The sequence below is a fragment of the Opisthocomus hoazin genome, chromosome 1, assembly GCF_030867145.1.
Source record: "Opisthocomus hoazin isolate bOpiHoa1 chromosome 1, bOpiHoa1.hap1, whole genome shotgun sequence".
In the NCBI taxonomy this organism is placed as follows: Eukaryota; Metazoa; Chordata; class Aves; order Opisthocomiformes; family Opisthocomidae; genus Opisthocomus; species Opisthocomus hoazin.
Genome location: NC_134414.1, coordinates 127,374,494 through 127,400,520, shown reverse-complemented (window position 1 = coordinate 127,400,520; position 26,027 = coordinate 127,374,494). Strand labels below are relative to the sequence as shown.

General features: G+C 41.1%; 1 protein-coding gene across 1 annotated transcript in view; it reads left to right on the top strand.

Annotated features, from left to right (window-relative positions):
* Positions 1-24,946, top strand: part of NECTIN3 (nectin cell adhesion molecule 3) — a 70,934-nt gene extending 45,988 nt beyond the window's left edge. The window contains exons 6-9 of the mRNA XM_075435203.1: positions 4,279-4,417; positions 5,787-5,868; positions 21,324-21,386; positions 21,928-24,946. Of these exons, the coding sequence (XP_075291318.1) occupies positions 4,279-4,417; positions 5,787-5,868; positions 21,324-21,386; positions 21,928-22,104 (461 nt within the window). The 3' untranslated portion in view covers positions 22,105-24,946. The remainder of the gene's footprint in view (positions 1-4,278; positions 4,418-5,786; positions 5,869-21,323; positions 21,387-21,927) is intronic.
* Positions 24,947-26,027: the final 1,081 nt, after the last annotated feature.

The following is a 26,027-nucleotide window of genomic DNA, read 5'->3' as shown; positions in this document are numbered from 1 at the left end:
TTATGACTTGACAAATGGAAATACTGAATCTGGGAAAATGTATTTGAGCTGCTTTTTTTTCCCAATGCTGTACTACTGTTTAAGATTTGAGTTTTGATGCAGAGTGCTTATATTGGTCTATGTCAGAGGTAAAAAAGGCTAAATTAAAGTTGCCATTCAAAATTGTTAAAGAATAAAAAGTGGCTGTCTTAGCTTTCTGATTTGAGAACTTGTTTATCTAAAGCAATGATCAAATATAATCTCTTGAGGCATTCACTTTGCAAATTAAGTGAATTACTCCAACCTAGATAGCATCCATGGTAAACTTAATGCTTCTGTATAGCAAATACTTTACCAGTTAAAATGAGTTACAGCAGAATCAAAGCTTTATTTTTAGTTTTTTTTCTGCACAAAAATGAATACCTCTTAGCGTTTTAATGAGCCTTCTTGTAACTATGTACTTAAGAAGTCATTGCACTGAAAGTAACTTATAAACAAGATGTTGAGGAGTAACTGTGTAAACAGGTCAAAGGCTTGTCTTTGAATAAGATGAGAAATTGTTTTTTAGTCATGAATTTCTAAAGCTTATGCTAGTGTGTGTATACATACATACAGTAAGATACTTTGTTAGGCTTGTAATTGGCAGGATGTCAGAACTAATTAATGAATACAAGCTTCTTTTTGCAAGTACACAGGGTGCAATTTGAGACCCGTTTTTGAGTCTTTGGGAATCTTGACATTGAATTTGAAAGTTAGAGAATTGGACACAACTAGGAAAAAAATTGTAATAGATTTTGAAGCTGGAGGCTAAAGCGAACTTGCTTCTTTTCCTGGGTGCCAATAAACATTAAGCTTGCTAAGAGGTGTCAAAGCATTTGCTAGAATTTTTATGACCAGAAGTTAAAACAGCGGTTTTACGCTGCTTCTGAATAAGTTACAATGCTTGCTTTGAAGAGAGTAACTAGGATTTCAGGTTATTAGTAGGGAAGTGGACACTTGCATTGCTACTTCATGTAGTGAAAACACACTCTCCGATGGTGAAACTACAGAATCTATGAAACAGGAGTTTAGATAAAATGTGCAGTCTTTATACCGCAGTGGATTCATTTTTCCTGCAAATAATTGTTACTGATTTAACAACACGTTCATGTTCTTGTTCTTAAAAATGACATTGTATGTAGAACATCTCATTTGACATCTGAAGTACTTCTACTTTGTCTTGAGCAGGCTTACCACACTAATTCTGCTGATCATGTAGGGAGGAATGAAATTGCAGAACAATGATAAATTAATCATTTAAATAGTATATTCTTTGAAGTGCTATTTAAGTGTTTAGCTCAAGAAAATGAAACTGATGAGGCTATTAGGATTTGAAACGTGAAAAGGGAAAAATCTCTGCTACCTTTAAAATGAAATAGGCTGTGTGATTATAGCTGCTTCATGAGCATTCGTGCTGGAAGTTCTTTTCTATCCTCATGATCTTTGGTAGCTTACAGCATTTAGAGCTTCACAAAAATAGTTATGTGGAGCGCTGTAGACAATACACTGATGGCATATGACTGCATGTCTTGAAGAAAGATTAGGACAACAGCTTTATTTGAAATACAAATGAAAATCATCCCTAAAAAACTTAAGTTCATGTTTGGGTTAATGGAGTACTGATACGTAATTGACCAAAGTCTCAAGAACAGCAAATGATATTGTGTGTATCTGTAGTTTGAGTGCAAAGGCAAAGAAAGAAGTTGAATTTCTAGCAGAAGGTTCTGGTCCAAATTATTTCTGGAATAGAGATCATACCTCTCTTCAAATAAAAAATACTTGATAGATCATCTTTAAAAGATGGTGTTACTTGGAAATAAACAGAACCATAAACCTGTTCTCCACATGGGATATCTTGCTTGTGTCTCTGTGGGTTTTTGGTTTTGATTTTTAGAAAAATATATATTTAATTCCTTATGGGTTAAGAAGTTGAAATGTTTTGGTTTTGAAGTTGATAATAGGGATAGGGCTTACGCGTGTTGCAATGTTTTGTACGTTATGTCTATTGTAAAAAGAATTGATTGTAAGTACAAATGGCTGTTGTGTGAATAAACTTTTTGTTAATGTTCTGAAACATAGGTAGTGTTCAAAAATGTTTGACAAATATATACTTAAAATAGAAGATGGAAAAGCAAAATAAAACCAGAGGCTGGGTAGAAGGAAACAAAGTATTTAGGTTAAGATGGGTGTTTTGGCATTTCCTCTTGAAGACCCTAAGCTTATAAAACAAGTATCTCTAGGATCTACTTTACAATGTATGAACCTTGAGAATGATAAATAAGGGAGAGCTGCTGTCCGAACAGTTGCACTTCAAGCACAGCTGACGCTGTCTAAGATTCACATTCTTTAAAAAAAACACCAAAAACCCCACAACTTCTCTTATTTTTTTCTGCTTTTAGTTGCTGTAGCTCTGCTTTAACCATATTTCTCAGAGTAAATTATTTCCCATCTATTTCTGACCAACTGATGGTTAAAATGCTGTGTAGCTGGCACCATCCATACTGTGCCATCCATCTGGCTTGTTCAGCTTGGCACAGTAGTCTGGATTTCTGATCATTCCTCTGGTTAGAATGAGAGAGTTTTTGTGCTTGCTTTTTTGCCAAAGCAATTTAAAAAACCAAATTAAGTGAGCTCTGTGGTAATCGCACTTCAGTTCCTGTATGTTGTTTCATTTGCTGGGATATTGCTATTTTTTCCTGGTGTTCAGAGGTAAATGGTGGCTGTTGTCATCTCACCCAAAACGGGATTCAGTAGCTCAACTTTCATTGGAAGTATAATACTTGTGATGTTTCAACATTATAGCACATTTTACCAGAAAATAAAAAGTCACTGTAAAATTAGTACAGTAAGAAATAATCAAGAAACTCTTCTAGCGAGGTCGTAATCACAAGACCGGAGCTTCATCATGAATTCTGGACCTAACAGTCTATTTTAGTTACCTGCAACTTTTCCATGTAAACAAGAGGGCATCCAGTGTAAACTAAACTGAAGCCAATTAAAGTGCAGTGGTTAAGTGGACTTTCCACTGATTCAAGTGCACATTCTTCAGGAGAAAATGGCAATTATGGTGCTTCTGTATATAGGCTAGTATCTGACAGACCAATGGAGCTTATGCCAAGACAATTGTTTTGTAAAATAGAACAATGATCAATTAAGGTGATATGTTACATTAATCTTCTGGAGTGAATTAGCTTCCTGCAAGTTGTTAATGTATGACTTTATCCCTTAACTTTAAGGAAGTCACAAAATTGTTATTTCTGTTTTGTTCAAGCTATTTAAAAGTAGCTGTGAGTGATCCCAGGGGAGTATTGCTGTTAGGTCTTTCGTATACAGTGAGAGGACAGGAATTCCTTTATCAGGTTGAAAATAAGGTGGTTTGGTTTGTTGTTTGTTTTTCCTTTGAAAAGGAGGGATGAGAATGATTGATTACTTTGTCCAGCTTTCTAGCATATAGGCAGAACAACATGAGAATTATGAATAATCAATAAAACACATGTCATAGTTTTGAGGTTTTGACTTGTGAACAGAATATATAGCTGAAAGGGCTCCTAAAATTTCCCCTGGTGAGAGATTAAATAGAGGATGGTTGTGTGGTGTTTGGAGAAGTTCAGTGTATGATTATTTCTGAAGGAAAACACCTGAAGTAAAATGGACTAGAAATATGTTACAAGTATAGAGGTGTGTTATTTTTAAACTTTGCTATTATCGTTCTGGTCCAGTAATCGATGTAGATTAGAGCATTATTTCTGTATGCTACTCACGTTTTACAGGTAGAAGTTTTAATGAAGCTAATGTAAATTATTCCAATGGTGCAACTTCTTGATAAGCCTGTTGGTGCAAGTTTGAGACCTTGAGATTCATCATATTGAATTGTTGCAGCCTTCAGTGGCATTAAAGATGGCCAATAAAGCCATAGTTGTCTAGCTCTTTGAATTAACACCTCATTTGCTCTTGTAAGTGCAAAGCATGTGTTCTGTAACTTCATCTTGCCTTGAAATTGAAAATGAAAGCATGCAGCTAGTATGTATTAAAAGTAGTTCATGAAATTTTGGAAATCACATTAATGATTCATGATCTACCTCAACCAGTTTTTTGATTGGATGACCAGAGCCAGTACTGCAAGAATGCTAGTGCATCCCAAGGCTTTCTGTTTGGTCATGGAAAGAAGAAAGATTTCTAATGGCAGTGCCGGAATAGCTTATCTGAGTATTGAAAGCGTGTGAACTTCTGAAAGGTGTAATCTGTGCTATCACATTGCAGATGTGCCATTTAAGCAGACATCTTCTGTTGCTGTAGCAGGGGCTGTGATTGGAGCAGTCCTTGCTCTTTTTATCATTACCATCTTTGTGACAGTGCTGCTGACCCCAAGGAAAAAAAGGCCCTCCTACCTTGACAAAGTGTGAGTATGTGCTGGATTTTTTAATTTAGTTGAAAGCAATATTCAGAAAGCGATTGTTCTATACAGGAATTTAGATGTCTAAGTTGCCTTAGCAGCTGTTCAGTTATTGTAATTTCAGGGCTATATTTTCAGAGTAGACAAATGTAAAATCACTTGCATTTCTAAAAAAGAAATGAAGAAGCTAAGAATGACTTCAGAGGTAATATAGTTCCTTGTCTCTTCAGAAGTTTTGGGTGTTTTTTAAATAAAATGGCTCACTGGTTGAACTGGAGGGCAGGGGAGAGGTCCATATTGACTGATGCCACAGACTACTAGTTTATCATAACTGTAGCTCTAAACAAGAGCAAATCATAGTGTGGATAAGTGAAGGTCCACTAAGATTTGTGTAAAATGAAGCAAGCACCCACAGGTGTGTGCTTAGAAATGACTGATCTAATGTGCTCTCTGGAATCTTAGTTATTTCTTCAAGTCTCTGGTGCATGCATGTGGTTTACATTTTAAGCATCGAATATGGTTAAACAAAAACAAGCAAACAAAAGTCTGAAAAGATATTGCCGATTTTAAGTGGATGGTATCTAGAGCCTGTTTGGATCGTGCCTAAAATGAGATGATGACTTTGAATATCTCTAAATACAAGTCTTTTCACACATACAATATTCAGTTAACACTTCAAACTGAATGAGAAGTAAAAATGAAGTAAAAATGTCTGTCATGTCTGTATATACTTACTGAGGAGTAAAATAAGTGTTTAGCATAAAACAATTTCAGCATTTGAATCTCTTGAGCTAGCAAGATGGGTCAAGTGTTTTCCTACAACTGACTAATTTCTAATATGGTTAGAAATACTGTTTTCTTGTTGTTTTTTCTCTTAAATGCTGTAGCTGAGGCATATTTATATGAGTAGTCTTAAACATTTTAATTCCTCTATAACAATTTGCTTTCACTGAGAAAGTTACAATAGAGAAGTCTTGCATGGAATAATTGATTGTAAGGCTTTCTCAAAGGCTTTTAAAAGACAGGCTGTGGTAGTAAATGTTGCTCAAGCTATATCGCGTAACATAGAAATGATGATAGATGCCAATAGTCTCTAATGCTTAGTTTGGGTGGGGGAGTGAGGGAGAGTTCAGTCTACTTAGCACCTTATAGAATAAATAGCAAATAATACGTGGTGCTTTTCTACATTAAGTGTGTGGCTGAACTATTGCCAGTGATAGATGTGTTAACTTTATAGTATTTCATATGTGGGTCATTGCTGACTGAAAGGTGTGTGTCCCTGGATGTTGGGTGGTTTGGCAGCTAAAATAAATAAAATCTGACCATTCATTTGGATTTTACAAGCATGGTATGTTTCATTCTTTCTTTACTACAGGATTGATCTTCCACCCACTCACAAACCATCCTCATGCGAGGAGAGAGCGTTCCCTGGGCCACAGAAAGAAGCTATGCTTCAGGTGAGTAAGTGGTTATATACATCTTAAATTGAGGTAGGAAAAGTGTTAACTTTCCTTTATTGTCTTAATATAGTCTGATTTTGCTTTCCTAGTAATGTATGCAGTCTTTTGATTGGTGGCTCACAAGCAAGAGGTTTCCCTACATAGGTGATACCTGAATGTTATGTCCTTGATGTTAGTCATCCTTAAAGGCCAGGAAACTGATAGACAGATCTTTTTTGTGTCTTAGTAGTGTTTGACAGACTCTGCTGCACTTAAAGTAGAAAAAGCTATTGTTGAAATTCTGTGGTGGTCAAGAGAATATACATAGCTTTATAAAACAATCTTCATATGGGGGAACAAATATAATTGGTAAACTTAACAAGTGACATCATCATCATCCTCCTTATTAGTGACAACTGTCATTCTTTTAAGCTGCTGAGGTTTGAGTGGTGGGGATATACTGGAATTTGGGCTTTGGCATGGCTAGTTTACCAAAGTATGGTTTTGATTCCCGGTGAAGATCACTAAATCACTTTTAAATGCTTGCAAATATGTAACTTCTAATTTTATCTTTTTTCTTGAATTTATCAGTAACAAAAGACTCTGTACTAATGCTGTGACAAATACTTGAATTTTTAGTATGCTTTCAGGGGTCTAAAATAATGCTGTCCAAACAAGACATCAATAGGCAATGAAGTTCCTTTCCAGTATTTAGTGTTTGTGTGGGTATAGTCTGATACAACGGGATCATACAGGTGATACACTGGAAAGCGAGTTCTGGTAAATGAGACAGTTAAAGTAAGTGGGGAGCAAGGAAGGATAGGGCTGCTCTTCTTAGCTACGTCATGGCTTTGTACAGGATTGGGCTGCTTGTGAAACTCCACGTGAATTCAGAAGGCTTCTTTTGCACCAGGCAACACAGAAAGGACCTCTTCATGGGACACGGCTTGATTATTACACTTTGTATAATAAAGCAGTCTGTCTGTGAAAACTATGGATCCTGACTACAGCCCCTAAAGTGTGGGGTGGGGGTGGTTTTTTTGGTATTTATTAAATCAGTCTGATTTTTAGATTTCTGCTTACATTGAAAATTTTAATCACTTCTCAGTATTAGTGAGAATTAGATTGTAATCTGTCACTACAGTACTCAACAAGTGCAATATTCATGAATCATGTTTCTGCCAATACATTCCTGTGCTTTAAGTATTATGATAAAATATCATCTTGCTTACTGAATCAGAAATTATGGACTATTGTGTTGTTTGTGCATCTGTAGTGCTGCAAGGTAGCAAAATGACAACAAAAGGAAATGCGATTATCCTTTACAGGGCTATTCATAAAGTATATGTGTTACTGTTTTCCTTTTCTGAACTCTGCTGTCGTTGAATTCTTTCTGGGTTTTGCTTACTGTGGCTTCTGTTAGTGCATACTTAAGAACTAAGAAAAGCTGAAGCTGACTGTAGTTTTTGAACATATAATAAAATGTTTTGTCTAAACAGATTTTGTAAATAAAGACCTTAAGAAGACAATTGAATACTCATTTCCCTCAAGCTGGATAAATACAGTTTTAAGTTGTTTTGGGAAAGGGAGGAGAGAGGTCTAGTTCTTTTTCAGGCTAGATGTTAACTATGCTTTATTTAAAAGTAATGGATGTTGGCATAACATTGGTAGTGTACCTGCTCCTTTTCTTCTCTGTGGAACTCCAAAACCGAAAAGAACTGGAGCTGGAGGCTGAGTCTGTCTAGATTACGTATAATCAACATGTACTTTCTGTTGTGCTTGAGGCAAGAGCTTCTGCTTGATCTTACAGAAGCCAGTGTCAAAAGTACGAGCTTTAGCCAGGAAGTGCTTGGTTGCATTGTTTTAGTGTAGTAACCCAACACTTCAATAACTGTGAAGAGGTAGAGGCAGCAAGTTAGCAGCCTGTTACTATGTCTTGTCCTGTTTGACTAAAAGTCTCTACCAGCCACGTAAATGGTGTTCCAAGTTTGAAGTGCATTGTCTAGTCATGAATGACAAGTATGCTGGTGAGCCGCTGTCTAGGTAGTTCAGATGTAAGCTTCTTGTTACACTGAAAAGAACGACAGGTGAAATGTCACTGCATTGTCAACAGCAATAGATAATCAAATTCAGTCCGAATGGAAATAATAGGCTGCGTGAAGGTGCAAAGTAAAGTTAAAGGAGAATGAACTTAAATCGTGTCTTCTGCATACTCAGAATAGCAGGGCTGAAGGCAGATTGGTTCAATTTAAACTGGTTCTGTTAAGTTGTTAAAAGTAATGTGCAAATTTTCCAATCATCTGTACGGTTATTGTTCAAGTCATGCACAGTAGCTTTTTTCTGGATCTTGTGAAGTATTACAGATGCAGTTGAATAAGCTGAAATTCTCTTGTTTGTGTCCCAGTGGTCAATATTTAACTGGATTTTACCCATATCCGAGTAGATGGGTGTTGGCCTTACAATGAAAGGGGATATTGTAGACAACTAATAATACTGGATAGTCAATGTCTTTCATAGTTACTCCTTCAGACTTGGAAGCCTGTATGCTTTACGTATACATTAGCATTTATGTGCTAATGTTAAATAATAAGCTACATGCATGTAAAAGTACTATGTAACAGAGTACTCATAATAACTTCTCTATCCTGGTATTTGCAGATACGAATTTATATATTCATGTGAATCACTTAAGAATTGAAAAGAACTGGTTCACTGATGACCCGAAAAGAGTGAGGCAGAAGTCTGAAACATAGGAATATTAAGTGGAACAAAGGAAAAATGGTAGCATAAATAGTTTTATTTACTGTAAAGACTGTAGGTTCATCTTTATCAGCTTTTTTAGCAACTGCTTTTGTCTGGATAGTTTTTTTTAATAATCGTTGTCATGGAAACACTGTTCTGTTACTCAGAACTATTTTTCGCATGCATTCTGAAAGAGCAGTGCTTGGTGGGAGAGGGGTCTCTGCTTGGCAACTGAGTTTTGAGGCGAATCAAGAGGAAGTTGAGCAGTGGCAGAATTCCGGTGGCTTCAAGAGGAATTCCTCTGTTGCATGATGTTCATAAAAGGAGTGGGAGAGGGGGCTCTTAATGCAGGCAGTCCTTTGAGTCATTAGAGTTCGATTCACCATACTTCAAAGAATATATTGCTAAGGAGCAAAACTACTTGCCTAGAAACACACCTGAGATGGACAGTCTGTGGCACTGTGAAAGAGCTGAAGCTATGTCTAGTTTGACAGGTGTTTCTGAAGGAAAGAGGGAAAAGTGTTGCTTTGTATAACGCAGTGCATGAATATTCAGAGTTTTGAAACAATCAGAAATCAGTAGGGTTTTTGTAGCAACAGAAATAAGTGGAGAAGGGATATACAGTCCAGTAGGCAATTCTAGCCATGGGAAAACTGATGTTAAACTTGCAGCGTGTAAGAATACCTCATGTATTTGGCCAAGCAAGCCGGTCAAATGCTAAAGCTCTTTAATTGTAGTATTTGTATTCCCATTCAAGACAGGAAGATGATGGTGAAACTGTATTAGCACAGTTAAAAGCATATAACACCATTTACTGAGTGACGATATTTCTGGATCAAATTTGAAAAGATTACCCTCAGTACTCTTAAACCTCACATAATATTGATTCATTTATAGATTACAGCGCTCTTGAACTCTTCTAGTTCTTTTCCTAATGGACTTAATACATGTAAGGATGTCCCTTGATGAAAAAGGAAGCATTATTGTTATAATTTGCCTTAGACTGAAGAGCTGTTTAGGCAACAAAGATTGAGAGGAAGGAAGCACAAAATGTGCGTAGATAAACTCATCTACAATGATAAAGGATCTTACGATTGGGAAAAAAAAACATTCTAAGTACGGACTGGGATGAGGTACAAGCTTTTTATTAGTGGACGTTTGCGTAATGGAATCTCTAGACTGGAAAGGATGAGAAAACGTTAAGATGAAGATGATGGTGAGGTAATTGGTTTAGGCTTTTAAAGGACTCTTTAAGAAGGAGTGTGTTCAGATAAAACTCAATGCTTTTATGAAACTCTGTGAAATGTAAAGGTAAGACAATGCAAGCTCTTGTAAGTATGAAATCACAAAGCCCTGGGTATCCGCCTGCATAGAAACACTGATCCGCCTGTATCCGCCTGCACAGAAACACTGTGGCTCGGCACCAGTTTTCTTTGACAAAACCTGATGATTTTCGTTCTGTCGCTTGTTCTGTGGCAGCAAAAGGTACAACTCCTTTCTCTAGCAAAGATGTTGTGTTTTCATGCCATGTGAGATTATTTCATCTCTAGTTTTAACTGAGCAAATGAATCCACTGGAATTTCTTATTCTGCATTTCCAGTGTATGTCTAAATCATGTCTAAATCCGTTGTTGGTAGAATTTCTTAAGCAGGCAGATTTTGTTGCGCACAAAACATTAGCCTTTTAATGATGATGTGGGGTTCTTGTTCTCCACCTGTGTTTTGTCTTCTGTGATGAATTGGTGCTCTTAGCTCAGGTATGAAAAAGCAGTGTTTCCTGGGTAAGCAGTAAATCACATATCCTCAGAACTGGTCTGCAGATTGTTGTCCTGGGTTTGGCCAGAACAGGGTTAATTTTCACCGGAATCCAGGAAGGGGCACAGCCGGGGGGTGGGGGCTGACCCCACCTGGCCAAACAGAGCCCGGTATTCCATACCATGTGACGTCACGCTGGGTTCCGGGGGGGGGGGGGGCAGCGCGGCGGGAACGCTCTCGCGGCTTGGGGGGGCGCAGCGCCGGTCCTGTTTCGGGAGAGCGGCTGTCTGGGTCGTTACGGTTCGTGGTTGTGTTTTTTCCTTATTTGTATCGTTGTTGTTCCTGTTTCCCTCTGTTTGTTGTTCTGTTAAACTGCCCTTATCCCGACCCACCAGTTTCTGCCTCTTTCTTTCCATTCTCCTCCGCACGCCGGCGGGGGGAGGGGCGGCCGCGTGGAGCTTTTGTTACCGGCGGCAGCCGAAACCAAAACATTAATTGGCGCCCAAGCGTGGGGCGGGGATAACGGCAGGGCTGAGCAGCGGGTGTTAAAACTGTTTTCTTAGATTTGCTTAAATTTTGTTATACGCATTTACTGTGTTAAAGTCGCCGGCAAAAATGTTTCTGACTTTGATCAAATATCTCTGCTACGTAAATCCTTACTTGCTGTATGTGTTTGCGGCCGTGCTGTTTGTTACCTCGGGAAAAAAGATCAGGATGATGATTTTGCTGTACTGTACGATATCGACTTATGATATAACATCACTGTGCATGAAATTAGGCTTGTATTTGCATGCGGCACTGCTGTCATTTCCGTACCTCGGATCCTATGTCTTAGATTTTGTTAATAATCAAACCCAGTCTGTGGGGAAATCCGAAGGGGATACCTTCCCCCACCCTTTCGCCCCCCCTCTTTGCCTCAGGCTGGTCCTAATGGCTTTTGAGAATTTCGAGTACCCGTGGGATGCTCAGGCCAGCACTCTCCTTTTGTTCTGCCTCCTGAATGGGTTGCAGGTTTTGTTTAGGGTTAAACAAGTCGTTAAGAACATGGTGCAGAGACCTGCCCCGGGGCCGGATAGCTGTGAGTGGCTGGGTGTGTGGGACAGCATGGGCAGATGTCTAGAGCAGTGGGCACCACCGGTGTGTTTTAAACTCACCCCTGAACAAATACAGAATCCGGACAATCTGGTAAAATATCTTTAAAAAGTGTGCTGCCACCCTGGGAACTCCAGAGAGACACAGATCACCACAATGTGCTGGGGTCTGGCCCATGCCTACCGAGCCATGTTCAACACTGTTCAGTGCCTTAAAGGGGAAAGGGGGGGAAGCGAAGCGGTAGGCGCTGCAACTGGCGCTGCCCCCCCAGCCGGCCCTGCAGCCCCCCAGCCCAGCAGGCAGTCACAGCCCGCCAGACTGGCACCGCCGCTGCCACCGCTGCAGAGTCTGCCTCGGTTTCCCTGGCAGGCACAGCAGCTGCTCCAGCCCCAGCTCCAGCTGCAGGCAGCGTGGCTGAGCCCAATGACCAACCTGTGCCAGTAGCAGTCACCCCTGTAAAACTAAAGAAAGACGCAAAGAGAGCAGATCGCTCTGGGAGGGATGACGATGAGCCAGGGTCATCGCAGGAGATAGAGACAGAGATCATCACCCGGTCCCTGTCCCTGGGCGAGCTGTGAGACATGCGAAAAGATTTCAGCCGCCACCCAGGCGAGCACATTGCCACCTGGCTGCTGCGGTGCTGGGATAATAGGGCCAGCAGCTTGGAATTAGAGGGCAAGGAAGCCAAGCAGCTGGGATCCCTGGCCAGGGATGGGGGCATTGACAAGGCCATTGGGAAAAAGGAACAAATCCTCAGCCTCTGGAGGAGACTTCTCTCAGGGGTGAGGGAGAGGTAACCCTTCAGTGACGATTTTGTATGCTATCCTGGCAAGTGGACCAATATGGAAAGGGGTGTTCAGTACTTGAGGGAATTGGCTGTGCGGGAGCTGGTTTACTGTGACACAGACGATGAGCAGGTACCCACAGACCCAGATGAACTCCAGTGCTCACAATCCATGTGGAGGAAGTTTGTGCGGAGCGCACCCTCCTCACATGCCAACTCACTGGCAGTTGTAAACTGGAAAGGTAAAGACGCACCAACAGTGGATGAGGTGGCTGTCAGACTCCGCCAATATGAGGAAAGTCTCTCTTCCTCCCTTGTCTCAGCTGTGAATAAACTGTCCCGACAGTTCCAGCAATTCAAAGAGGATATGTCCTACTCCCCACCTGTGCGGGCCCGCATCTCGGCTATTAGGGGCAAGCGTTTCTCTGCTCAGGAGAGAGAGTACAGAGGCTACACACCACGGGGCACCCTGTGGTTTTACCTGCGTGACCACGGAGAGGACATGAGGAAGTGGGATGGAAAACCCACCTCAAGTCTAGAGGCACGAGTCCGTGAGTTGCAAGGTAAAACAATCACCAAAGGGGATTCTGTTAGGAAAAGTGCCGCTCCAGTTTCCAGCAGCCAGCTCTCCAGACCAGGTAGACAGTTTGACCTTGATTCTGATCCTCTGGAGGGGACCTCCAAGTCATTTTTACAGCAGGTGAGCAGCAAATTCTCTGACGAGGATTAGAGGGGCCCTGCCTCCAGCCAGGTGGAGGAAAGGGACAACCGTGTTTATTGGACGGTGTGGATTCGGTGGCCTGGCACGTCAGATCCACAAGAGTATAAAGCTCTAGTGGACACTGGTGCACAGTGTACTTTAATGCCATCAGAGTTCAAAGGGTCAGAGTCCATTTGCATTTCCGGAGTGACAGGGGGGTCCCAAGAGCTGAGTGTACTGGAGGCTGAAGTGAGCCTCACTGGGCAGGAGTGGCAGAAGCACCCCATTGTAACTGGCCCCGAGGCTCCGTGCATCCTTGGGATAGACTATCTTAGGAGAGGCTATTTCAAGGACCCAAAGGGGTATCGGTGGGCTTTTGGCATAGCTGCTGTGGAGACGGAAGAAATTAAACAGCTGTCCATCTTGCCTGGTCTCTCAGAGGATCCTTCCGTTGTGGGGTTGCTGAGGGTGGAAGAACAACAGGTGCCAATCGCGACCACAACGGTGCACCGGCGACAGTATCGTACCAACCAAGACTCCCTTCTCCCCATTCATCAGCTGATCCGCCAGCTGGAGAGTCAAGGAGTGATCAGCAAAACTCGCTCACCCTTTAATAGTCCCATATGGCCAGTGAGAAAATCTACTGGAGAGTGGAGACTGACAATAGACTACCGTGGCCTGAATGAAGTCACACCACCGCTGAGTGCTGCAGTGCCAGACATGCTAGAACTTCAATATCAGCTGGAGTCAAAGGCAGCCAAGTGGTATGCTACAACTGACATTGCTAATGCATTCTTCTCCATCCCTTTGGCAGCAGAGTGCAGGCCACAGTTTGCTTTCACCTGGAGGGGCATCCAGTACACCTGGAATCGACTGCCCCAGGGGTGGAAACACAGTCCCACCATTTGCCATGGACTAATCCAGACTGCACTGGAAAAGGGTGAAGCCCCAGAACATCTGCAGTACATCGATGACATCATTATATGGGGCGACACAGCGGAGGAGTTTTTCGAGAAAGGGGAGAAAATAGTTCAGATCCTTCTGAAAGCCAGTTTCGCCATTAAGCGAAGTGAAGTCAAGGGACCTGTGCAAGAGACCCAGTTTTTGGGAATAAAATGGCAGGATGGGCGCCGTCAAATCCCAGTGGATGTCATCAACAAAATAGCAGCTATGTCTCCACCAACCAGCAAAAAGGAAGCACAGACCTTCCTGGGTGTTGTGGGTTTTTGGAGGATGCACATCCCAAATTACAGCCAGATTGTAAGTCCTCTGTACCATGTGACCCGGAAGAAGAATGATTTTGAATGGGGCCCTGAGCAACGACAGGCATTTGAACAGATTAAACAGGAGATAGTTCATGCCGTAGCCCTTGGTCCAGTCCGGTCAGGGCAAGATGTTAAAAACGTGCTCTGCACCGCAGCCGGGGAGAATGGCCCAACCTGGAGTCTCTGGCAGAAAGCACCAGGGGAGACTCAAGGTCGACCCCTGGGGTTCTGGAGCCGGGGATACAAAGGATCCGAGGCCCGCTATACTCCCACTGAAAAAGAGATTCTGGCAGCATATGAAGGCGTTCGAGCTGCTTCAGAAGTGGTCGGCACTGAAGCACAGCTCCTCCTAGCACCACGATTGCCCGTCCTGGGCTGGATGTAGTCCTGCCTCGGGCAAAGGCAAGCCCGTCCGCGGGATTGCTTTTGCTCAAGGACCTGGGTGTACCTGGTGGGTAAAGCGGAAGGATGGGGAAGTCCTGGGCTGGATGTTCAAAGAGAGGGTCCCCTCTACGCATCATGCCACCGGTGCTACGTGGAGTAAGTGGGTCGCTCTGATCACCCAGCGCGCCCGAATGGGAAACCCCAGTCGCCCAGGAATTCTGGAGGTCATCATGGACTGGCCAGAAGGCAAAGATTTCGGAGCATCGCCAGAGGAGGAGGTGACACGTGCTGAAGAGGCCCCACTGTATAACCAGCTGCCAGAAGATAAGAAACAATATGCCCTGTTCACGGATGGGTCCTGTCGCATTGTGGGGAAGCAGCGGAGGTGGAAGGCTGCTGTATGGAGCCCTACACGACAAGTCGCAGAAACTGCTGAGGGAGAAGGTGAGTCCAGCCAGTTTGCAGAGGTGAAAGCCATCCAGCTGGCTTTAGACATTGCCAGTCGAGAGAAGTGGCCAGTGCTCTATCTTTACACTGACTCTTGGATGGTGGCCAATGCCTTGTGGGGGTGGCTGCAGCAATGGAAGAAGAACAACTGGCAGCGCAGAGGCAAACCTATCTGGGCTGCCCCATTGTGGCAAGATATTGCTGCCCGGCTAGAGCAGTTGGCTGTAAAAGTCCGTCACGTGGACGCCCACGTCCCTAAGAGTCGGGCCACTGAAGAACATCAAAACAACCACCAGGTAGATCAGGCTGCTAAGATTGAAGTGGCTCAGGTGGATCTGGACTGGCAACATAAGGGTGAACTCTTTATAGCTCGGTGGGCCCATGACACCTCGGGCCACCAAGGAAGAGACGCGACATACAGATGGGCTTGTGACCGAGGGGTGGATTTGACCATGGACACTATTGCACAGGTTGTACATGAATGTGAGACATGCGCTGCAATCAAGCAAGCCAAGCGGGTAAAGCCTCAGTGATATGGAGGACGATGGCTAAAATATAAATATGGGGAGGTTTGGCAGATTGACTACATCACACTGCCACAAACCCGCCAAGGCAAGCGCTATGTGCTCACAATGGTGGAGGCCACCACTGGATGGCTGGAAACCTACCCTGTGCCCCATGCCACCGCCCGGAATACCATCCTGGGCCTGGAAAAACAAGTCCTGTGGCGACATGGCACTCCCGAAAGAATCGAGTCAGACAACGGGACTCACTTTCGCAACAGCCTCATAGACACCTGGGCCAAAGAACACGGTATCGAGTGGGTGTATCATATCCCCTACCATGCACCAGCCTCGGGAAAGATCGAACGTTACAATGGGCTGCTAAAAACCACTTTGAGGGCAATGGGGGGTGGGACTTTCAAAAACTGGGATACCCATTTAGCAAAGGCCACCTGGTTGGTTAACACCAGAGGGTCCACCAACCGGGCTGGTCCTGCCCAGTCAAAACCTCAGCGCCCCGTGGAAGGGGATAAAGTTCCTGTAGTGCACATGCGGAACATGTTAGGGAAGACAGTTTGGGTTAGTCCTGCCTCGGGCAAAGGCAAGCCCGTCCGCGGGATTGCTTTTGCTCAAGGACCTGGGTGTACCTGGTGGGTAATGCGGAAGGATGGGGAAGTCCGATGTGTACCTCATGGGGATTTAATTTTGGGCGAGAATAGTCCATAAATAAATTGTATAAAATTAATTGTTAAATAACCCTGTCACTGTCTGTTATCACTGTTATAATTGTTATATTTTATATCAGTAGTAGCATAGTAAGAATTGTCCAGATTAAAGAAGGATGGACTTTTTCGATGAAAACCTAGCAGAGCACAGCGATGATGGAACTGGACCTGGTTTTCAACAACTGGCATCCAGCAACTTCATCAAGATCAACATCTCCTGCAGACTGTGGGCACGGGCCGCACCAGATATATCAGCCGTGAGCTCCGGATGCAGCAAGTGACCGCCCATCACCACACATCACCTCCCCTGCCACGGAAGACCATTATGACAGATGGAGCCTGAAGTCATGGATTAAATGAACTCAATGGACACTTTAGAGTGATGATCCATGGACTAAGGGAATGATATCTGGAGACAGGAGAAGTGGTGGTGATCAACTTGGACAATGGGGGACCTGGGCATGACGTAGATGGTATGGAATAAGGGGTGGATAATGTCCTGGGTTTGGCCAGAACAGGGTTAATTTTCACCGGACTCCAGGAAGGGGCACAGCCGGGGGGTGGGGGCTGACCCCACCTGGCCAAACAGAGCCCGGTATTCCATACCATGTGACGTCACGCTGGGTTCTGGTGGGGGGGGCAGCGCGGCGGGAACGCTCTCGCGGCTTGGGGGGGCGCAGCGCCGGTCCTGTTTCGGGAGAGCGGCTGTCTGGGTCGTTACGGTTCGTGGTTGTGTTTTCTCCTTATTTGTATCGTTGTTGTTCCTGTTTCCCTCTGTTTGCTGTTCTGTTAAACTGCCCTTATCCCGACCCACCAGTTTCTGCCTCTTTCTTTCCATTCTCCTCCGCACGCCGGCGGGGGGAGGGGCGGCCGCGTGGTGCTTTTGTTGCTGGCGGCAGCCGAAACCAAAACAATTGTGTTCTAGGACTTGAGAAGCAAAAGCAGTATGACTTTAAGGGTGCCGGAAAAAAAAAGCTTTTAAATGGAATTATAAGGCGGAAAACATAACAAACAAAAATTGGAAAAATAGGCCTGTGAAGATAGTGGAAAACAATGGCTGGAGGAGTGGAGAAAGTAGAAAACACTAGATGATTTTTTTTTTACTTGCTTCACAATGCGTTTGCAGGTTGTTACAAGTTAAATAACTCAAAATTGCTTCAAAACTTGAACTAAATAATGAATGTGGAAAAGTAAAAAGGGGAAGGAAGCAGGAGCTATAAAACAAAGATGCAATTGTGCAAAAGCTGTTGCCTTAGCCTATTGTGCCCTTATACTGTTAGCTAATTGTGGCATAGAGGGAAGAACTTAATTACGAGTGATGTTACCATTGTGTAAGCTGTATCCTAAATCATAATTCTCAAGTAGTGTTGCTTGGTATGATTAAAATTGGCCATTGTTTAGTTCAGGCAGTTGGTGATTAACTGCATGTTTGGAAATAGCCCGTTTAACTAACAAAGTTACTCCATCGTAATGGTGAAAAAATTTTTTTTTTTTTAAAAGGGAGGTTTTGAATCTTCTGTGTTAAGTAACTGTGATTATAATCAATGTATTATATAGCTCTGTCTTAACTAAATATCGTGGTGTTATAGTAACTTTTTAGATGTAAGCTACTGCTCAGGTAGAATTATTGTTGAAAGTTAAACAGATTTTTAGAAATTGAATTATTGTCCAAAATTCATGCAAGTACATCTGAAATGGAATATCAATGTATCACTAGTATGCTTCTATAGGTCTCAAAGCCGCTTGAGGTATGAAGGGATAAGTGAGCTGCTCTTAATGCAGTGCAATTGTTCTCTCTTTTTGGAGACAATTACAGGCACCTTATGTTCGTCAGCTTTTTGTCATATAATCTTACAACCATTGAGGCTGTGTTCTGCTTGTCCGTAAAGCTGCACCTTTCAAGTCATCTCTCTGATATCGTAGATGGGTGACTACATAATCTCAATGTATATGTTTGTTCCTTTTGGCTATACCTGTTGTCTTCAACAGCTGTGATGTTATTTCAGCTTTTTGCCTGCTTGGTCGTTTGAGGTTGGTAATGGCAAAGCTGTGAAATTAGCTAGTGACAGACTCGAGCTAAAACAAGTGGTATTAAGCTGTGGAGTTGTCTGGTTTCTGACAAGTGTGATCCCTAGTCACCAAAAACTCCCTATACTTGACCCAGATATGCTTAGTTGTATGTTACTATTAAGAAAACTTACTTTACCTTCTTCACACAGCATGTATGGGAATTACTTATTTTCCAGGCATTTTGCTCTTTTCCAAAACAATCCTGGAGGCTGGTAGAGGGTTGATTCTTTGTTTATAAGGAAGGTGACTGAGGGAGAACAGATTGGAGATCTTGAGCTTTACAGAGTAAGCTTTAAGTTGGTGGGAAAACAAACAACTATTTAGTTGAGAAATGCTGCTCATGGATCAGGAGTCAAGCAGTAGAAGTCCCAAGATCTCACTAGGGAGAGACATGGGCAAAATCTAGATGCCTCATGTCTCCCATTGGATCAGTGTGGCGAATTACTCAGATAAACATCTATTCTTGTCTTCCAGCAGCTGCCAAATTTCGCAGTAGTCTGGCTTTTGAGATGGGACTGAATTTCCGCTTTAGGCACTAAGAATTTCAGAAGGTGTGCAGGGCGCTTTAACAATGTCTATCATGATTGGTACATGAGTAATGACTGAAGGAAAGAATTGGCTATTCTGAAAGAAATACTGAAGGACATGATGTTCTTCCTACCAAGTGAAGGACCACTACAAAGAACAGAAATCTACTTGCTCTCCTTTGGCTAAGACGAAAAAAAACCCCACCCCCCAAAAAAAAACAACCAACAAAAAAACCCACCACCAAATCACCCCAAAACTCCAAAAAACTTATTTGCAGAAATGAGGTTTCTGTCTTAGATATTAGAAAAGCTTGCTAACAGAAGAACAGAGAAGATATTAGGCTGCCTGGGAAAATTAGTTGTGGTCCAAGCATCTCCAAACACTGTTCAGGCAAGGCATAGATGTGGGTGACTGTACTTCACCAAAACATCTGGATGAACTCTGGCAGAGGTTCCTTGTTTTTTTAACTTGCTTCCAAGAGCACAGCAAGGGTGCAGATTTATATGCCAGTAGTGCTGATTTTCTAACAATAGCAAATACCAATAAATGTTACTTCTATATGTGTGTGTTAACCATGTGTTGTTAATTATAGATAAGCTGCATGTCACTCATTTTTCTTCAGGTGTGTACAACAAGCAAGATTTCCATCTGGTATTATGTCTTAAATGATTTTAGCCTAGCTGGTTATGAAGTGTTTGTATACTTGAATATGATTTTGGTTGCCATTAAGTAAAGTGTATACAAAATAGGCCACAACTATGGCCACCTTACAGTATCAGGAGTACTAATAACAACCAAATGTTGCAGAAGTAATATAGTTGACAAGATAGAGAAGCTTTCTAAGTTTATTTTCTATGTAGAAATTATGTCTCTTTGGTATTTAACCTGTATGTATTCTAGTGGACAGGAGTAACAGCTGCATTATGTACTTGTAATTTTATTGGTATGTGTTCTCTCAAACTGAGGGCTAATGCAAGCACTTCTGTCAGGCCAAAGCATAGTCACACTGTCGGGAATGTTGGTGTTTGCTTGTGTATGGTGAGGCTCAGTGCATTAGCTTATAAAGCTGCCACAGAGCCCCGGTACACACAGGAAGAGTTTTGTTACGATGTGTAAGTGGTGTAGGTAGGGCAGAGAGTCATAACCATTTACTGCCTCAGAACCTCTGCCTTGATTATGGAGTTTCTGTGACACCTGACTGAAGAGCTAAGTGATAGAGACACCTCTCAAATGCTTTGATTACTAGATCACTGTGAGCTTCAAGACTTTGTTGTTACTGTAATAGCTATGTGGCGCTAATGAGTTTTGAAACTTGGTGTTAAGCAGTCTGTAGAACTATTGATCTTGGTGGTGGGACTGTTCTTTGGGTACCAACAAAGGGAAAATAACTGCACAATAAACTGACTTTCTAAGACTGCTTTTGTAAGTAGGAGAGAGAATCAGGTAGCAGGACTCAGCCAGAAGGTAAGTTGTTCTTTTTATATTCTAGCGTAGCCAATGTTCCAAAGGATTAATGGGCTTAATGACTCAAGCAATGGACTCCTGTTTGAGTTGCAGAAGAACTTATTGTTGTATGTGGCTGTGTTTTTATTAGAAAGCTGTGCTCAACACTAGGAGCAGACCTGCAGTTGACATTGAAATGTGGGGTGTTCATATGGTACATGTTTGGGAGGATTTTGGTTGCTGTTAGCTCTTGTCCTGTCCTGTGAATAGAATGCCAGTTAGTTCCTGATGTATCTCTGGCTATTAGGCCTTGCTAGACTTCTGAAACAATATTTTGGAGAGGTACAATCTAGGCCTCAGAAAAAGTTAGTGGTAGAACATCTAGGCAGTGTGGACTGTCAGTTGGAGAATCAGCTAATGAAACAAATGAGTAGATAAGTTGTGAATATATCTATGCTGCTTTGTTTAATAAGGGAAAAATAAAATTAGTTTAATTGTACTGAAAAGCTGTTTCTTTTGTTTGGTTTGGGTAGTCTCGCTAGAATTTTTTAATTTTTCTGTAGGAAACACTTTAATTTGATCAATTTACAAAATAAACATGTACTCCCTCTTGCTCTCAGTAATTTTGAAGTAAATTCCTTCTCAGTTAAATACTTTTGTGTAGTGTCAGACTCAGCATTTATCCATATGATGCTTGTGAAAACTTTGTAACTGATTTTGGATTTTACTTTGTTTTTAACCTGTGGCTGATCTCAAATCAATATCATGTTAAAATAAAGCTTTTTAATCTTTTGCAAACATGCTTATGCTTAAATAAAAAAGTTGAAGTTAAAAGTGTAAATAATGCTTCTTAAATTGACAATAGCATCTTTTTTTCTGCTGGAGGTTGGGTGGTAAGAAGTATTCTAAATGGTAGTCCGTTAAGACACTTTGCAAGGCAGAGTGGATTTTGTGATGACTAGCATTTTAGTATAAATCAAATCTGTTCTGCAGTGTTGAATTTTGACTTGTTTCTACTGTAACTTTTTTCTTTCAGAAAGAACATTTTGCTTTGCAAAGCCAGTACAGAGAGAAAGACACTGGAAACTTGCAGCACATGGTAAATAATAAGATGGCTTGAATTCCTGAGTGAAGCTTTAATTTCATCTTGTTCCTTAGAATAAGCTTATAAGGATGTTTTTCGTGAAGAACAAAATATTTGCTCATCCTAGTCAATAACTGTTGGATGTGTGGGTTTGCTATCCATGAAGTGGGAAGTGTCAATATCATTTTAATATCCTGTATTTCCTAGGTAGTTTTGCTGACTAATTTAAACACATAATCACTACAGCTTTTGTTGAAAAAATAGCAAAGCACAGGATTGCTGATGGACACTGTCATAGTTTTTTATTTGCTTTTTAGATTTATTGACCGTTAAAATCTAACTTCCTGTGAAACAAAAGTTTGAGATTATCTTTGGGTAGTTACTAACACTTCTGTCGTGTCTGTTAGTGATAGGAATTTTTAACTTCATGTTTCTTGATTCATAGGAGTGTTTTGGAGATCACGCACCTTTTATTTTGCTTAGAACTTTAACAGGAGTAGGAATTGCAGATTCTATACATGAACTACTAAGCTAATTACTTCTTGTGTGTGTTTAGAAAGCTGTGAATGGAAGGCAACGTACCTGTGAGGCTGAAGAGACACAGGAACAAGAAGGTCTTGAGCATATGTATCCTGTTTACCAGCAAACATATTACAAGAATTGGAGCAGCAGATACCCACTGAACTCAGGACCTGGAAGAGTCTACATCAATCCAAGAGAGCATTATGTATGATTCTGTAGCCAGATGCCTTAACTTTTGAGATATGAGAGTTTTAATACCCGTTGACTGTGTGACCAATATGTCTCATTGGCTTTCATTTCTACAATAATTGGTCTTTTTCCTGTGGGAAGAAATTGCATGGAGAATTTTATGTAGGGAAACCCTATGGAATTTGAGATTTAACTTCTAGTCTTTGGTATGTATATTTGCATTTATATAAACTTGCCAAAAGGAGAGCTGTTTAGCTTTATTAACCTTCGTAGTCATAAGATGTATAAATTCCATTAATTGGTTGACACATGCCAAAATGTAGTTAAACTGTTTCCATAGTTACTTGTGGGAGCATTCTCTCCCTGAATGGATGTTTTACAATAACCTTACCTATGTAAAAGTGAGTAAATATGAGCAAGACAACTGAATGCCCAGTGACATAAGCAATCTCAGGCTGAGTGTCATTTTTTTTCTTTGCAGCTTGGAAAACTTGGCATAATTTTCATTTTGACTGGCCTTAGCTATTGATTTCTCAACTAGCTCTACCTCTCCCAGTCAAATGAGCAACTAGACTACCTCTCAAATACTGACTTGCTGTTTCCTAACATATGTTGTCTGTCTTCCCACCTTCTAAAAAAGTGAAGCAGTTGCCTTACATCAGAAACTTTGTTTTATATTGATCCTGGCTGTCAGTTGATATTCTTACTGGTTGTAGTTTTGCAGTAGATTGTATGAAACTTAGTTGCAGGAAATAGATGACTAGACAGACAAAGCTTCCTGATAATTGTCTTATGTGTAGCTGCATCTTACCTACCAACTACTGTTCAGCCATTTTTCCAAATATGACTCCCGTGTTAAGTGTTGCAGAGTTTGTCTTGCTTGGTAATAAATACATTTCACATTCTTTGTTTCTTCTCAGTTTGCAGTAAAACTGCCCATGATGTGTTCTTACATCTTAGCAAGAAAAGGAAAGCTTCGGTAGACTTCAGGTAGTGTTCAGCACTGTCCTTTAATCTTAACCAGTAGTGTGGAGTAACTGGAGAATGTCCTGATGTTATCAGTGCTAACAGTGTCCCAAATGAAATTGAGTGTGGGTTGATGGTAGAAAAATATGCTTGGGATCTTTCTGGAAAAAATAAGTTTTCATTTGGAGTCAAAAAACAAATATTTAGCAAGTAAAAAAAGAAGTATATAATGTATTAGTGCTCACATGAGCTCACAGGACAATCTTAAAATATTTTAAGACAGCAGGAAATAAGACAATGACTAAAATTTGCTGGAGAAACTTCAATGACTTATGTGTATTCTATACAAATAAGTACAGAATAATGATTTTTCAGTCAGATGGCCTGAAGACAAAATGTTGCGAAGAATGGCTATGTCACACTGAACTAGCTGTTCTTACAGATTTAAATGTTACTTCTCTGATATATAACACTAACTATAGTTAGTGTTTTCTCTGTAGGTGATTGAGTTTTCAGAGGGAAAAGTCAGAGGTGTAGAAGCAATAGAATTGAAAGCTAGTATAGTTAAGTGTGCTGCAGGCAGGATGCTGTTATAAAACCTGTGTTCAACCTGCATTCGTCTCCATCATAGTAAAAGTTAATGAGATCCCTATCCACGATAGGGCTAGGTAAATATTTCCAGTTTGTTACAGGTAGCAGCTAGAAGATTATAGCTTAGGTGCCCATGTTTTGTACACTGTACAAGTAGACATTAACTGTTCTCTTGCCAAGCAGCTTGCTGTTACATGAAGTGGATGAAGTTGACAGCTGAAAGAATGGCAAAGAAAAAGACTGGAGAGATCCTGTTTCTCGGGAGCTTTCTTGGCACTACTGTCAACTTGTTTTTTTTTCTTAGGGACTGAACACAGTCATGTAAAATGAGGAACTGTTTTCAACTTTAAAGCCTTCTGCTGTATTTGAGACCTAAAGAAGGGCTCTTGTGCCCCAAAAATACATTTTCCAATAATGTCAGTTTAAGCAGCTACCTCTTTCCCCAAGCATTGCCTTACCTATCCTTAAATTACTCAAGCTCAGAAAAACATCTCCTGCTGGAATGTGAAAACTGTCTTGGACAAATGTTAAAGCAAATAGAATGACAGAATGTTGAGATGAACTGTACTGCTCAAGGTCATTTGATCAATACCACTGAGCAGAACTTGGCCCAAAAAATATTTGGGTGATTCAAAACAGTGTTATTGTGATAATGCTTCCATTACATTGATTAGTGCAGTGTTATACTGAGCAGGTGATCATTTCAGTTCCTATTGTGTTGGCAGATGATGTAAAAAAAAATTATTTTGGATTCAGACCTCTTCTACTGGTTTGTATTCTTATTTGCAGATAGATTTTTGTTTGAAGAGTTGAAACTTTCAGAGAAGGGGACAGGAAGGAAGAATGTCATTGACAAAGCTATAATTGCTATTTTGAGTTTGTACGAACAGCTTAAAAAAAATGGGGTCCAAGTTATGTGTCAGTAAACTACAGAAAGCTGGAATTGTAAACTACCCATTGGCCCATAGTTTACCCTGAAGTTATTAGGGAAATATATTGTCATGTTTATTACCTGTGAGAAATGGTTACTTTGTTATCTGTTCAGGGATGTTTAGTGTGTCAGGTTTTTTGAAGTGTTGCTTGTAGTCTGAAGTTGTGGCTGGAGTTGGGTGGAGGGAATTTGGCATAGAATGCTCTGAATAGAACAAAAAACATCTGCTGATTGGGATTTCCCACAGAAAGGACTGCACATGTAGAAGTATGTTTGATCTGCTTTTTTAAGATGTAGAAAATGTCCTTTTTATTTTTGTACATTTTCAAATGTTTGTATTTTGATTTGAATAAAAACTGTCAAAATAGAAACTTTTCATATGTTGTTCAGAATTAAGATTGGTTAAGGTGTAGAAAATGCATCTACTTTCTTGGTGATGTTTCTTCCTCTCTGGTTGTATATGCAGAGCAAGTAGTGTTTTCCTAACAGTAACACTTTGTTGAATATCGGTGGTGCTGGATGCTGAAATGAGGTGTCCTTTCAACATTTTTTTTTTTTTATTTAGCAGAGGGCATATAGTACTTTGTGAAAATCCAGTGCGTAAGTAAACTGAACACCCAAAAATCACTGAGGGAGGTAGGGATGGAGGGGAAGAGTTGTATTTCATGTGTCTCACTTTGGTAGATGTAAATTGTCCTCTGCTGAAGTATTTTTAAATTCCACAAGGTAGTCTAATTATAGAAAATACAAGACTTAAGGTTTGGCGTATGTCCAAAATGTTTGTGGATGTAATACAAGGAAAACTAAGAAAATGTAGTAACTAAAAGAAGGGAAATGCTTAATGAGATTATTAAAGGACTACTGCTGTTAGGTCACAAAGTGATCTAAAGTATTGGGTATCTAACTCATGGAAAGCCCAATAAAAATGTGTGCTAGTTCGTGAGGAGTGGAGGGAAGGTTTTCTCCTTCAGAATTCCTAAGTTTTGCTGCTTTCTGACATTGTCACTGCTATTTCCTTCTCCGAGTGATACAAATTTGGGTGCAGAATGCTGTATTTGTTGATATGAAGTGCTTAAAGGCTCTGCATGTGAGTGCTGTAGTAACAGGTAGTTACAGAGCAGATTAAATGTTTTGACGACTTGGGTCACTTCAGAGATTACTGACTTGGAGAGCTAAATCTCCAGGCAAAAAACCAAAAAGGGCCTTGGTAGTTTTTAACTGCTCAGTTGCCTGGTGGGAGGTGGTCTGGGTTTTTATGTCCACTTATGGTACATGTCCAGGATATTGGTAGACTGGGTTTGGCTTTTGGAAACACGTTTCTTTGATAGCAAAACTAATGCTTCATTGCTGCTTATACGTGGAACATATCTTACCAATGTCATCAAAACATGAAGTCTGAGATTAATCAAGCTACCCTGCATTTTCAGCGGTGTTTCAAGGATATGTTACCTGGTTTT